The sequence below is a fragment of the Tasmannia lanceolata genome, unplaced genomic scaffold, assembly GCF_043159265.1.
Source record: "Tasmannia lanceolata isolate RefF3 unplaced genomic scaffold, GAP_Taslan_0.1 ptg000020l, whole genome shotgun sequence".
In the NCBI taxonomy this organism is placed as follows: Eukaryota; Viridiplantae; Streptophyta; class Magnoliopsida; order Canellales; family Winteraceae; genus Tasmannia; species Tasmannia lanceolata.
In genome coordinates this window covers 12,204,932-12,220,761 of record NW_027518697.1, presented here as the reverse complement: position 1 = coordinate 12,220,761, position 15,830 = coordinate 12,204,932, and the positions used below count along the sequence as shown (strand labels likewise).

The 15,830-nt window shown below is 38.8% G+C and overlaps 1 protein-coding gene across 1 annotated transcript; it reads right to left on the bottom strand.

The window, feature by feature from the left end:
* Positions 1–1,344: 1,344 nt before the first annotated feature.
* LOC143854924 (homeobox prospero protein) lies at positions 1,345–13,440 on the bottom strand. The gene is made up of 5 exons (XM_077365064.1): positions 13,420–13,440; positions 9,044–9,127; positions 8,894–8,935; positions 6,668–6,812; positions 1,345–2,631 (listed from the first exon to the last, which is right to left on the bottom strand). Exons 3-5 carry the CDS (start codon positions 8,926–8,928, stop codon positions 2,365–2,367), a joined length of 447 nt encoding a protein of 148 aa, XP_077221179.1. The 5' UTR covers positions 8,929–8,935; positions 9,044–9,127; positions 13,420–13,440; the 3' UTR covers positions 1,345–2,364.
* Between the last annotated feature and the right edge of the window lie 2,390 nt (positions 13,441–15,830).

The following is a 15,830-nucleotide window of genomic DNA, read 5'->3' as shown; positions in this document are numbered from 1 at the left end:
CAATAGGCGATTATATAGTTAGACTCATCTGATTGGAAGAAAAATAGACAAGCCTTAAATTAAAATCAACTCCCCAGATGGATAAATCGACTCCCCATGTGCCTATCTCTCTCCTCTAACCTAGAGGAGAGAGAAAGACACATGGGGAGTCGATTTATCACTCCCCAAATTAAAGACCAATGTGGGGTCCACAGTAACTGACAAATGGAGGGGAGATTGTAATGCACATCCATTTGTGTGTTGGAGAAATGCTATTTGGGTTGTTCTCTATGGGATAGGAAGTCAATGACTCAGTGTAGTCAATCCCAGGGATGGATTAACCAAGGAATTATATCACAGAATAGTGTGAAACAACCAATTACTCCAAAGGTTTAAGCCAGTAGAGTAGGTGTTATTTAATCATTTATACTTCAACACTCCCATTCAAGTCTGACCCCTACTTTTTTTTTTTTTGGGTGCCGTGGATTTTTAACATCAAGGAGTTGTTGGGTTTTGAACTTAGGACCTGCCGTGAGGCAATAGCTCTAATACCGTGTGAAATAACCAATTACTCCAAAAGCTTAAAAGCGGTTTGAACAGGCGTTACTTAACCATTTGTACTTTATATTTCAACAAATTTCCCCAATGCGGATAGCAAGCCATGAATTATTTAGGGAAAACTTTAGGCCCCGCCCAATGAATGAGTTTGGGGGGAGATGATGAGCCCTACCACCCGAAATGTAAAATGGTGAGCCCCGCGCATGCGCGAAGTGTAAAAGAGTAAAGAAAAACTGAATTTACAAAAATTACTCAAACACGGTAACTCTATTTGTAAATTAACAAACTAGAAGACGGATAAGGCAGAGTAGACATGCTTGCTATCTTTTGTTCACATTGAGAACAGCCCCAATGGGTAGGATTTACTGTGTAGGGTATCAATCTCAGTGAAGTTATTTGAGATAAAATTATCCAAGCAGAGTAGCCAATCCAAAGAATTCTATCCATGTGGAGAATAGGTGGAGAACAGTCTCAATGGGAATAACAGACAAGGATTTATTTAATCCATGGATATGCTTGCTATATTCTTTTCATTTGAGAAACAGTCCCCAGGAATAGGGTATATTATACATGAAAGGTATCCAATCTCATGGGTTTATTCAAGATCAAATTGTTCTGGATGGATGGTTTCTCATGAGAACAATTTATCCACCTTATCCAAGTATTTTCTAATCTAACCAATAGAGCTACACTTGGCAAACATTGTTTTGTTCAGTTTGAGAATATGACTATCAAATTTCCCAGAATTGAACTAGGGTACATCCTATGCCTTGGGGATTATCACTGTTATTAGCTGGTAGTTAGGCAAGTGCAAATAGTAGAGTATTGCCATTATTAAAACAAGTAGAGGGGGATGCCATTCCTGTATTCACGTTCACGTGCGTATGTATGTTTTTTCTAGAAAAAATGCCAAAAAGAATGACTATCAGCTCCCTGCTGGTGATTGTAGCCATTGATCTAGTGGGCCACCAAGAGATCATAGCACGCCAAATGATCATAACCACCCATCATCGCACAAGCATGCAAATGGCAACCATAGAAAACTTTCTTCGTAAGAGACAACGATTGGGCCCCACTTTTGCCTAATTTACTCGATCAGATCACTTGATCCTAATGACAATCACAAGTCTAGTGTGGCCAAAGGCATTGGAGCACCTTGATCGAATGATCCTAGCCCTTGAAGCATCAAGCCTCATTTAGGGTTCCATCAAGAGAAGCTAAACCGTTGATTTTTGCAGTCCTTAATCTTATGCATAAGATGTCCATTTTGAATGGGACCAAAACCACATGGGTCGAATCACGATGTTCAACAAGATCAACGGACTTGATTTCACAAACATGAACCTTATGCCCCCTCATAAGACCCAAAAATTGGCTTTTACCATTGACAGTGAAAGTGACTTTCTGCGTCGGACCAAAACCAGATCATGGTCTCACAATGGGCCCACAAGATCAATAACACAACAATAGCGACATGTTGCATAGTGGGCCCAAAAGTAAAACATAATAATAAGGGGTGCGAGAAATGATATTTCCACACCCTATCACTCCCCCAAAGATTGAGTTGACAACCAAACACTATTTACCACTACGGTACGTGGAAACTACTTCATTGCCATTACACCCATTTACTACTTCAGTTCTAATTTACCACTACTCTACATGGCAGCTACATGCAACCAAACAGAGTCTTAATATCTTTAAGCTGGATTTGAATCTCCCAAGCTCAAAGTTGAACATGGATCACCTTAACTCCGGGCGCTCGAACCCAATAATCTAACCCCAGGTAAATCTCAGATTATAGTCATCATTTGACAGTTTTGACAATCACTCGACATCATAACCCTTCTTCTGGAGATCCTCTATGACCTCCTTCCTCATCCCTGCCCATAGCTTCAGAGCTTCTTGATCAAATTTCTTCGTCTGTAATTTCTTCTGGAAGTTATCAGAATCTTTTCCAGAGTCTACAAATCCTTTCGGTCCAATGGTGGTACCAAGTGTGCCCCCACTAGCAATGAATTCTTCTACAGCCTCTTTGTCCCCAGGATATGGAAATCTCCGGCGCTCATAGAGGTGTGCCATCTCCTTTTCTTCCTGAAACCAAAGGGGAAATTATCTTCCATCATTTCTTCCTCAGGAGGACAATATAAATAGAACCATTATTTTTTAAACTAGTAACTCAACAGGCTAACAAAATAAAGGTATTGCCCCGACAAGCAAGTGGATGTAAAATTAAAATTAAAAGCAGGCGGCTCCAATCTTTACCGTAACAATAAATAACACAACAAATAAAACCATAAATAATGAGTAACAGTCCAGTCTAATCACTTGCACCAAAGTGATACTAAGAACTGTATGATCTTTTGGTTGAATGGTTTTCGATGTGGGGACCATCACCTGCAATGTGTGGGGAGCACCAACTTAGCAGGTGGGGATCCCCATCAAGCCCAGATGATATTTAAGATTGCTTCCACCAAAATTTTGGGGTCAGAAATTATCCCATCGTTCCTTGTAAATTTAACATGGGGCACCCTTGCAAAAACCAGCTACACGGTCGCCCCCATTTAGCATTCCTCATTTAATGTTCTAAGAGTTTTCATTACCAAAGAATTATACATCGGATGGATGCCAAGAAACTGATTGCCATCAATTCGGACCCGATGGAAGAAGTACCGGTACTGGAGTTTGCTATCGTGTTCTTCCCTAAAGAAAAGGAGCTGCAAGCCGGGATTGATTATCTTCTGTGTGAGTTAAGGAAGTGCTCTTAGGTTTGGTGATGTCTTTCTGATTAGCATAGACACGGTTAGTTTCTTTTTGGAAAATATCTAGTTCTGGGAGTTTTTGGAAACCAATGAAGTTATGTTAAACATGCGACATTAAAGATCCTCTGAAGGGGATTCTTAGCTTATTGGTGGATTTCTGAGTCTCGTTTCAATTCTAAAGGATGTCAAGATCTTCGTGGAAGGTCGCATAAAAAGCTAGCTTTAATTTTTGAAGGGTTACTCTCAAGATCTCCGTTTGAAGATTGTAAAGATGTTGTGTTGTTTTAACAATGTACTTGCAGGAATGATCTTCTAGGAAGATTATAGTTTTTGAATTATTAGTATCTTGTGGTCCAGATGTATAGAGGAATGTAAAAAGTTTGATGATGTAGAAAGATCTTTTTGGAGTCTGAAAAGAAGAGTAGCAAAAGGTATGAAGCAGGGAAGAAGAGAAATGTTTATATTTTGCCTTGTTTTTCTGTATTCTTATCACTGGTCTTGGGAATGCCCGTTCCAGCTATCTCTGATATTTTGTAAAGCAGGACGGAACTCCTGGTCCATCGGATGGATGCACATGAATAACTGTCACATATCACTCAATTAAACCATGTGTACATGCAGATTAGATTTTAGCATTCTATCACAATGTACAGCATATAATCATCACAATGCATTGGAGTAGGTAGTCATATAAGCTAATAGTCAAAATAAGAAAAAAGAACTGATACCTTTGATGTTCTCCAATGTCTTAAAGGATTAAGATCCCAAGCCCTGCTTTACATACATAGGTGCTCTTCCTTGTCCATGATAAACCCACTCAGAAACTTGCAATTTTGAAATGCTAAAGGTCATGAAATAGCTTATTATCTACTTTTAGTATTATTTTATAATTTTTATGTCACTCCCTTTTCCTGCTTGCTTATGTTAACTAAGCTCCAAAGCCATGCCTTATGTGTTGACATTTATATTGCCTATTTCTATTAAGGAAAAGAATGACTATCACACACCAGAACCTCACATATACCCAGGGGCGATGCCAGAAATTTTGCACAAGGGGGGCAAAAATTATAGTAATTTTTTTTTCTATCTTAGGGATGATTGGAAAGGGGGGCATATTTTTTTTAAAAGGGGCAAGTATAAAAAAATATTAAAAAATAAAGGTTTTTTTTTTTTCCCAAAAAATTAAGGGGGGCAATTGTCCCCCTTCCCTTTCAAGTGCCATCGCCCCTGCATATACCACAAGTTATGTGATATCCGATTAAACCATTTTCTGCTGGTGTTGTTAGAGGATTGACACTGCCGACAACTTTCAATATGACAAATTGATTAAACATGGATTTTCACCGCCTCCAAAGGTTACCCATCTCCAACCCACTTATGTTTTTTGACAACTCTTAACAATGTTGTTTCCCCTATTTAGCAAAGAGCTATCACAGTTTGCAATGACTCTTTGGCAACAACCTACACTGATAAGTAAATAAGCTCTAGATCCACGTGGCAGCACAATAATCAAAGGAGTGGAAGATCATCATATTTTGTCGGAACCACATTTGTTAATAAGGCAACCGAACGAAAATGGATGTCCAAGTAAAGATCAAGTCATATAGATAACTACTTGTGTGGCTTAGCTATGATGAGAAGTTTACTTCGCATTACATTTTTTATTCACTGTCAAAGTTCCTAAAACCATATTTTTAGTGGCAACAAATAGATGTATTAAGAAGTTTGAACCATTTAGGCAACAAGGGAAGAGCTCCCACTGCCTCTCAAGGCATACAGCCTTAAGAAAGTCTTCTCAGACTAAAAAGATTGAAAACCCAGCACAGCTCACTGCCTAAGGAAACTGAGACACAAAAAACAAAAGAAAAAAAAAGAAGAAGAAAGATTTCCTCTCGATAATCACTACCTCTAAGTTTCTGAAACCCCAAATAGGCTAGCGGGAGTGGGTTTCCTATTGAGCTTCCACGAAGTTCAGTTTTAAAGAATTGTAGGAGGCAGAGTCCACCTCACCATAGCTCGCAACCATGACACTCGGTCAAATACTTATTCATTCCATTTCCTTAGGATATCGTTGATTTGGAGTCCCCAAAATGGTTCCTAGGAGCAGCCCACTAAACTAAAGAGATTTTAGTGTCCGGAATGATTCTTCTAATTGATCTCTTATTGTCTTTGAAAATCCAGTCATTTCTCTCCTCCCAAATATGCAAAATGATGGCATATGGTGCCACCGTCCAAAGGAGAACCCCTTAGCTCTGTTTGGATACAGGTAGTTACCTTGTAGATTAGTGGTACAAGTAGTCAATAGCGAGGAGACAAACATTTGATTTACCTAGGAATTACCTTGTAGAATAGTGATAAGTAGTGTTTGGTTGCCAACCTCGTAGAGCAGTGGTAGATGGTGTCATTACCAACATATATATATATATATATATATATATATATATATATATATATATATATAGAGAGAGAGAGAGAGAGAGAGAGAGAAGGATGAGAGAAACCAAAAAGTTACCAAAAAGTGCATTTTTTTGCTTGGGAAATCCTTGAGCTTTACGTGCCATGAGAATTGATTTTCCAGTTTCAAGCTTTCGCCATATTACAAGTATCGAAGATTGAAAAACCCAAGGAACTCCAAAGCATGAAAGGATCCCAACCCACACTCAATAGGTTACCAAGAAGTGGATGAAAAGATAAGGGATTCATTTTCATTAATATAAAGAGAGCATTTACCCAGGAAGAAGACTATCTGACAACATGCTTCTACTCGGGAAGGAACTGGTGCCACAACGCCTGTCCCTCATCTAACTATTAAGTGTCTAAAAACGATGTAACTGATAACAAGCCATTAGCCCATGGAATCCAAATACGCCTACCGAACTCTACAGTTGAGATGTGCACATCTTCTAATGCACAAAGAAGGGATAGGAAAAGGTTGGATTCAACAAACATACAGTAGCCTTCATACGATTTTCTAAAACTATACAGTAGCCTTTTTGAACTAGATTGATGTGAAAAGATGTACTTTTTTTTCAACTTTCCCATGACAGGTAGAAGAAATGGTTTATGCATTTTACACGTTCCGCCCCATTTTTTGGGTTGTGAAGTTTGTATTATTTTCCTGTCTCCGCGAATCGTTATTATTTCTCCAGGTGGCTCCAAATCAGATATTTCATAGGAGCACACACACACACAAGTGCCTATCACCTTTCTCAACTTGCTTCATGTGACAAGATTTAAACCTCAAGTTAAAATATTGTTTTTTGAAGTTGTAACACTAGTACGAGGGAGAGTGTTAATTACTGCAAGGATTGATACTAAACAAAATTGAGAAATAAAGCATCCAAATATAAATTTAGTGCAATCCTCACCTTAGGTCGAGGCTTAAGAGTCCACCAACCAAACGGAGAGGTTTCATTATACAACCAAGCAACACCAAATACTGTATATGTGCATAGCAAAGCTTTTCCTATTTGCTTCCAGAAGTAGTGATCTTCTTTCCCCAAGCCTATTTTCCTGAATATTGAAACAAACAATTGAAGTATTTGTCATTAGATTTTAGTTTCTTTCTTTACCCGCATTTATTTCATGGATTTGTAAAAAATGACAACTACGAAAGAATGAGTCATTACCAAGAAGGAAAGCATGCATCAATTTGAACTTAAGCACACCCATCTGTCGATTACATATGTACATACATTTATATATAGGGTAATGATATTGGCACTACCATGTGTTGATAATTGCACAAACTCAGCTTGTCTTTTCAAGCTGAGTTAGTGAAATTATCAAAACATGGTAGTGCCAATATCAGTAGCCGTGTGTGTGTGTGTGTGTGAGAGACCAAAGACTCATTCAAATCACAATGATTACCAACTAGATGTCCACATGGGGATAATATGGCACCTACTAAGCCACCACATCAGTAAGTGCACGGAAGGTGATCCATATTACACTAGCAATCTGATACCCGTTTTCAATTTTTTTCATAGCTTCATCTGCAACCTCAATGCTACCTCTAACCATCTTAAAATAGTTATAAGATTATTGACTTGGTTGTCATTCCTATCCACAAACATTAATGTCATCCAAAATTTATCGACGGATTTAGAGGGGTGTTAGTTCTAGCTTTAAAGCCTTCGATAAGCCACGGCCTTCTGCTAGCTTAGTAACATAATGCTTCCCTTAGTAAAGTGACAAGGAGATAGCGGGTCACCTAGTCTATTCCCCCTTAATGAAGAAACAATATAAACAACCATTGTTAAAGGATTGAGAATGAGGCAAACAAGATGCACACTCTTATCCATCCCTGTTAGTCTATCCCCCCTTATTGAAGAAAGAATCCAAACTACCATTGTTAAAAAATTGAGAATGAGGCAAACGAGATGCACACTCTTATCCATCTCCATTAGTCTATTCTCCCTTGATGATGAAACAATCCAAACTGCCATTGTTAAAAAATTGAGAATGAGGCAAACGAAATGCACACTCTTATCCATCTCTATTTTAAACCAAATTTTAATGTCACCATAACAAATCCTAGAAAATCCCAATCGCAAGGGTTATATATTTGCTCCAAATCATCCTAAAAAGTATACCCGATCGTCCCTCCTTTAGTTCTTGATTTGATGCACTCGTTAGTCATTAGAACCCTATCAAGAATTTGCCTCTCTTCAATAATTACTCCTGGAAAGGGAGAAAAGATTCACGATAATACATAATACCCCTTCTAATCTCACAAAGAGGTTGCAGCCAAGATTCTGTGCATGCTGTTAATTAGAGCCACGGGTGAGAATCTTTAATGTCCACCACCACTACCTTTTTTTAGACGAGCAATAAATGCCAAAGTAGCTCTTTGTTGATGCCACCCCTCTCATGGAATTCATTCATCATGCCTCCCCTTCCATTTTTTTAATTAGGTCTGAATCTCTTGAAAGATGGTCAAAGAAATCCACCAAAATATACGGCTTTACCTTTGCCCGTTCTAAACACCGCCTTTCTAATTTCTCCCTCAATGAATTCTCATTCCAACCAGGAAGGTTTCTCCCTCTCAAGGGTTTGAGTACCAAACCATTGAGTTTGGGTCTCCACCTGCTATGGTAAGACATAATCCAATTAGAATTAATAATCTCTCTATGCTACTAGTCCCATTTTTTGCACAGTGTATAGTACAACAATGCCATGAACCATAATATATGCAAAAGAGGTATAATGATAATTAGAGGAATGCTAAACCAGGGGCACCTTGCAAAAATGGGCTGAAAGGGCGCCCCCATTGGCTGCGTGTCACAGTAATGCATTTATTACTGTTTGACTTGCAGCCATTATAAATGCACCATGGTGACGTGCAGCCAATGGGGGCACCCTTTCAGCCCATTTTTTCAAGGGCGCCCTTGAGTCTAGCATACCTCCAATAATTAACAGTTATAATGGTTAATGGATCTATAATCAACACACTGTTTTCGTCCTAAATCACAAATAATCTTCATGATACCACTTCCCTTTCTCTTTTATACAAGCATGCAAGAAAAAGATGAAAACATAGACATCATGAGAAAAGCATTAAAAATGAATGTGTTCATGTCCTTCATACTTACTTTAGAAATTTTTGAGCATTTGGAAATCTGGCCATTAAAAACCTGCAAACTAAATGATTTCTTAGTAACGCATTGCATTGAATAGTTGTAAGAATAATTGATGACAAATTAGAAAGCAATGAGAAAAATAGGAAAAAATAACACTATCACCTTGGCAACTTCAGTGTTTTAATAGTTTCAAGAAAATCCTGAGACAAGATTGAAGAGGACTTCACAGCTTTTGCTTGTTCAGCTCTGGCAAGGGAAAGGAAAAACAAAATTCAAATGAAGATGTTTTCTCTACTCATATTTTGAAAATTAAAATATCATTTGAATTTTTATCATTGCAATCTTCATTTAAAAAAATCATCATATACCAAAAAAGCCAAAGACAAAAGATAAGGATCTCTCTCTATCAGTATCTAGGTTATTTATCTCTACATGTTCTTCCAATTAGTCGATACATTTCCTTATTTGATGGGTATCAAGGTTTCTTGCTACATAATAACAAAAGTCGAGCATCACTCCCAGTATGGATTTTACAAGACTAAGGGTTAAGAAAAGTCACACCCACTGCATCTAGACACAAGTAGATGGTAGAATAAACTTTAAATCTCGTGATGCATTTATTGAATAATGAAGTATATGCACTTTATGCTAGAAGTACAAGATGGGTCAAGAGTGGAGGAGTTTATTGTTGATTTGGGTGCTATGAGCAAGGGAGTGATATAGGTTGAGATGCGACTTATTTCTACTTCATTCTAGTTATTAATACCGATTGAAACAAGACGGGTCAATAGCACTTATTTCCAATCTGTTTTAGTTATTAGGACCGATTGGAACAAAGAATACCTTAATGATTTCTCTAGACAAAAAAATTCCTCAATTGCGACTGGACCAGATTATGGTGGGAGCTTTCATCAAAGTTAAGGTTGAGGGAAGCTTTGGGCTGGTGGAGTCAACTAGGTAGTATTTCATCTAGGATAGGTGGGTAAATATACTCTTAAGTATTAAGAGTATAATAGAAAAGAGGGTGAGCCAAGTAAAGAGGGGGTGTATTTCTTTCTTACTTTCTTTATTTTTTCTTCTTCACTTTCACTCGATCAAGTTAGAAACCCAGGAGGGTTTCTTTCTTTGTTCAGTGAGCAAGAGAGAGATGGCGGCAGATGATGCGGGTAGCGGTGGGGTTGAAACTCCGGCGAAGGTGCGGCTCCGGCGAAGTGGGTCGACGGCGGCAGCGGGAGTTTTTTTTTTTTTTTTTTCTCTGCAATTCGCAGATATGGTGATGGCTGAGTTAGGGTTTCTGATGGGAGAGAGGTCAGGGATTGATGGTGGAGGAGATGGGTGGAGCAATTCTGTGGGGTGGATTTAGGGTTGGTGTTGGGAAGGGGTTCTAGGGTTTTGGGTTTGATTTAGGGCTGATTTTAGGTGTGTATCTACAGGTTTTTGGGGACTGGTTTGCACGGCTACTGTTTGTGGTGGGGTTTTGGTTTCTTGGCAAGGCAGCAGGATGGGGTTGGATTAAGGAGATGAAAAAGTCTCGGGATTGGTTTGTGTGGTTTTGCAAAAGGAGGGTTTCAGGAGATCTTTCCGGATAATCTTGGATCCACAAGCTTTGATACCAAGTTGATGCAGGGATATTGAGAAGAAATTGAGGGGAAGAAGAGAGAAGAAGAATTAGGGAAGAAGAGAAGAAGAAATTCAGTAGGGGAGAGTAAACGAGAGTTTCAAATCAATATCATGCAAAAAAGTGTTCAAATAACGTTTGCTTAAGGCTTTAAATAGCCAATTTACAACCCAAAACAAATAGAAACCTACAAAAACTAAACTCTAAGAGATAGAAACCAACTAAAATAGGACTCTAACATGACATGACTAAAATATCCCTAACTAAAACTAATAATAACAAAAAGGTCCCTTTGGGGCCCAAATAAAGATAAAAACAACTCTTAGGGCCTCTCAGAGGGCGGGCCCGTCTCGAATAGACGCGCAAAGGGCGCCGATCTCCATCAATAGGACGACTAAAAGAGAGATTTCCAAGCTTGTCACTCTCAGGTAGGCTCCAAAATTCCTTTGTTCTAAGTATTTATTCTGTTATATTCACCTTTATCTCACTAATCAATTGCCAAGGTAACATCTCATGCTCCAAGGTCCTTTGTTCTAAGTATTTATTCTGTGATATTCACCTTTATCTGACTAATCAATTGCCAAGGTAACATCTCATGCTCCAAGGATACTCCAAAATTCCTTTGTTCTAAGTATTTATTCTGTGATATTCACATTTATCTCACTAATCACTTGCCAAGGTAACATCTCATGCTCCAAGGATTTTCTTTTATGCTTGTCATGGGTATTTCCAGCATCACTTATAGACTCTCTATCAGGATGGTCGAGGAACCCATGGAAAGAAAGAGGCAAGGTCTTGTAGAATGTTTCCTTCCTAGCTATTTTATGGGTAATCTAGAAGGAGCGAAATGCTAGAATCTTTAAAGGAAAATCCAAGAGCTCCTCATACTTACTTATCAAAGTGATTGCCTTAATGATATCATGGGCAAAATGCACTCCTCTTTCCAGTTTTGTGTCGGCGTATGACTTATGGAAAAGATGGAGGGGATATCACTGCTTCTTCTGAAACTAAACAGACTGTTGTGCAGAAGTGGGAACACCCACGCCCCCTCCAAACCCCCCAAACACCCCCCCTCCAAAAAAGAAAAGAAAAAACCCAACCTGGCTCCCTAAAATTTTGATGGTTCTAGTCTAGCAAACCCAGGCCCTGCAGAAGTGGGGGTGTATTAAGGAATGAACGTGGGGAGGTACTTTGGGCCTTTGTGGGTCCTATTGGGGTGGCGGATGCTACAGAAGCGGAGGTGCGAGCAGTACACCAAGGTCTTGTGGTAGAAGGAGATTCATCTAACGTCATACGTTGGCTACAAGGTCCATAAAAACCCCCCTGGAGGTTTGATAGATGGTTTGATGATATGTTTGATTGGATGGGATCCATTGAGGTGGTGTCTCATCATGTTCGTCGATCTGCTAATCAGGAGGTGGATGGTCTAGCTAGAGAGGGAGTATCTAAAGAATCTTTAGCCCTCTTTGACTCTCTTCCACCTTGATTATTTCCTCTTTTATTCTCGTGTACTGGTTTATATTCTCTCTAAGTTCTTGTACTGACCATCTCGGTCCTTCTTTAATAAAGTTGGCTACCATTTTCAAAAAAAAAAAAGGATATTCTTTTATGCCTTTCATTCCACAACCCCCAAATCACTGCAAAAGGGAAAATTCTCCTTAGGACCTCTCACATAAGTGACATCTTCCATTATCTAGGAAATAGATCGGCCACTGAAGTCAAAAAAGCTAATGAAACTCCAAAAAACACTTAGGTAGTCCGCATTAATCAAACTAGAATGAATAAATAGGTGATCCGTTACTTCATCATCTTCCTTAGACATAATACACCTATCAGTGAGTTTAAACATTTTAACCTTCAGCCTATCACAAGTATTCAAACTTCCTGCTATCACCATCCAGAAAAACGCTCAGTTCTTAGGAGGACTAGCGCACCCCACACAATGGATATATGGGAAGACAGTTTGAAGAATACCGATGATAAAGGAAAAGGTGACATGACATTGAACTGGCCTTGAGGACCTCTAAACCAAATTCTTTTATAGCCCTCAAAAGAGGAAACACAACTCTTCCAAAACTCCATCCACTGAATATACACATTCTCATAACAATCCTTGACACTTTTTTAAGACGCATCTATTAAATTTGAACCCCCCCCCCCCCCCGCCCAACCCCTGCCCCTCCCCACGCAAAAAGAAGAAGAAAGAAGTTCCCGTACATAGGCTCGGGCACAATGAGACTACACTTCAGCAATCATAACACTCATTGATTTCTTCTTCAATACAATCTTCAATAATAGCCATTGGTCCTTGGCTAATTGAGAAATATGGGGATAACAGGGCAAAAGGAGCATCAACACCCCATTTGTCAAACCACAATAACTCCCTTTACATTACAGCATTGAACTTAGAAGTTAGACCCTCTTTAAATTAGGTATAAAAGAAAAATCACTCTTTAACACCTCCAGAACATCATTTGGTCCTCTCCATATGTCCAACACCTAACACCCGCCGATAGAAGCTTTGATCCAACACAGTGAACTGCAAAGATTTTACCAGGATACAGGGCTACCAGCCCTAGTATTCTAATTAAAAGTTAAATAGACACAGAGTAACATTTATAACTTAAGACGAGGTGTGTCAACCTCTGCCAAGAAAAAAAAGCAGTGAAAGTGAAGATTTGATGAGAAACACTCCACCATAATGTTGTTGAAAATCAAAACAAAAATCTAGGGAGAGCCTTCCTCAGAAAATCAGTGAAACATTTCTACAAACATATGGGAACCAATATAAAACCTTTCAAAAATCAAAAGCACAAAAGAAGCATCCTAAGAACCATATTCAAATCTATTAAATAAATGCAAGATAACTAAACCCTACACGATGCAGAGGCAATGACCAAATACTCAATACCCTATGTACCTGAAAGTAAAATAATAATAAACCCTGAATCTCTCCCAGTTCAAATTCAGGCGATGCCCTTGAGAACAGAAAAAAAACCTCAACCAACAAAACAAATCTGTTAACCATTCAAGGTGCCCAATGCAAAAATGTTTAGGCTAACTGGGCATCATTTTGTATCTCCTTTTCCCACAGTCCCTTTTGTACTAATGAAGTTACTGATTTGTTACTAAAGGGTGCAATCTACGGCCCCTGTTTAATTTTTGTTATGTTGCCAATTTCTAATAAATTCTTTACCATTAAAAAAATAAAAATAGCCCACTAAGAATTATATCTGCTTTCTGTAAGTATGCCTTAAAGATCCCTTTCACCTCTTTTATCTTATGATGAGAAAAACCTGGCCCCTTATCCAAGACCTATCAAATAAAGTTGAGAAAGTCTCCCTCTGCAATTATAGGGTCTGATATGAATGCCTGCAATGGTTGGAGCATCAGGGTCTATATGATAAGATACTGATTTGGTACGAGATAATGTATTTTGTACTTAACAATTTATTAATTTCATTTTAAATAATAACAAAAGCACCAGAGTTCAAATCTGTTGGAAGGACACCTATAACTGTATGTCTGTATCCATATCCAAGTGTCAATGCACACCATGATTTTGTATACGTGTCCATTTCAGAGTATCATAAACCCCACCAGAACTGTGTGGAACAAGAAATCAACCTTCAGGTATGATTGACCGATGTTAAAAAACTCTTACTTGGCCAAAACTTGCCAAAGGCAAAATTGGGTTGACATGAAATCGGATTTATTCGACAGTGTCAAGGACTTACCCTGCGAGTTTCTAAACATAGTAATTGACAAAAGAAAAGCATCTACTACAGCAAGCATACAGACTTCAAAAGAATCATCTCAATCAGGATATTGTGACGGACCACTACAAGTAGAAATACCACTCGTGTAGAGCTTATTTACATCAGTTGTATTAAGGGCAAAACATGCATTCTAAGCACAATTCAACAAGCAAAACAATCATTTCAAAACTTGGACGAGTAACATAACTCAGACAATCGTGAGATAAAAAAACATAAGAAAGATCATTTGGTTAAGATGTTCTCAGGAAGCAATTCACCAATGCTCATTTTACTATGGTTAAAGATCAAACCAAGAATTAATAAAAGTTCACTAACCAACTCACTGGAACATTTCTTCAAACACTTTGTGAGCAACACAAAAACAATACCTTTAAAAGCTTGGAAGTGAATCCCTCATGACTTCTTACAGATCCAAGGCTTTCATACGATTACGGTGGCAGAGCCCACTTGGTTTTAGAGATCAGGGATGCTTCTTTACTGTGTGTCAAATTGGTGTTGCTGAAGATAAACAGGGGAAGAGGCGCAATAAGGGATTATTTTTATCTACGTGTCTCAAATCTCAATAGTTTACAGGAGTTGGCTATATTTATTGATTTTTTTTTTTAGAGGAATGATAGAATGAAGGGCGCCATTGCAAAAACCAACCGTCAAGGGTGCTACGTAAACAGAGGGAAAATTTAATTAAAAAATCCAATAAAATTTTATTCCGATCAGGACAGAATCAAAATTCCACTTCTTACGTGTCATTTCTGCTCCTCGACTCCGTTCACTTTTTTGAACTGAATGCTGGAATTCAAATAGGATACCTATTCTAGCTCTTGATTCCTCTCAAATAGTGCAACTTGGGTCAGGTCGGGGTTGAGCTTTTGCTCAAAAATGTATTGGAATCAACCCTAACCCGACCCAATTTTAGGACAAATACTCAACCGGAATTCCCTGAAATCGACTCGAGCTGCACTCCGACCCTCAAGATAGGTGTTGGCACTAGGGGTGCAAGTTTGGCCCTGTGAGCCCGAGCCCTGGCCCGCCCTGAGCCCGAACAGGATCAGGTTGAAAAATCCAACCCTGAGGGCGGGCTTGGGTTCATTTTTTAGGTCTGGACTCAGGGTCGGGTCAGGCTTAGGGTTGATACCTGGGGCCAATCCGACCCGTCCCGACCCTTTTCACGCTTTACCCCTCACCCGACCCTATTTACACTTTACAGTATATGTGACTTATCAAACCACAAATCTTAAGATAATCCTATTTACATGATTTTAGGGGCATGCCCTATTTATATTGTGGCAAATGACTTGTATCTTCGAATAAGGTGGCTTCCACTACTTTTTTAGTTTTTTTTTGGGAAAAATAAGTGCCATTAGGTCCGGACACCTTACACTATAAAAACCCGAGTAGTAATGGGTCTATAAGAGCTTTTTTAGAGTTTTAATATGGTGTGTGGCCATATAGTCCAGTGTTTTAAAAAAAAAAGCACTGTAAGGCCCACTTCATAGGATGATCCTAAGCCTCCAGTCTATAGATCGGATGGCTAAGATAATCTTATGGAAATGAA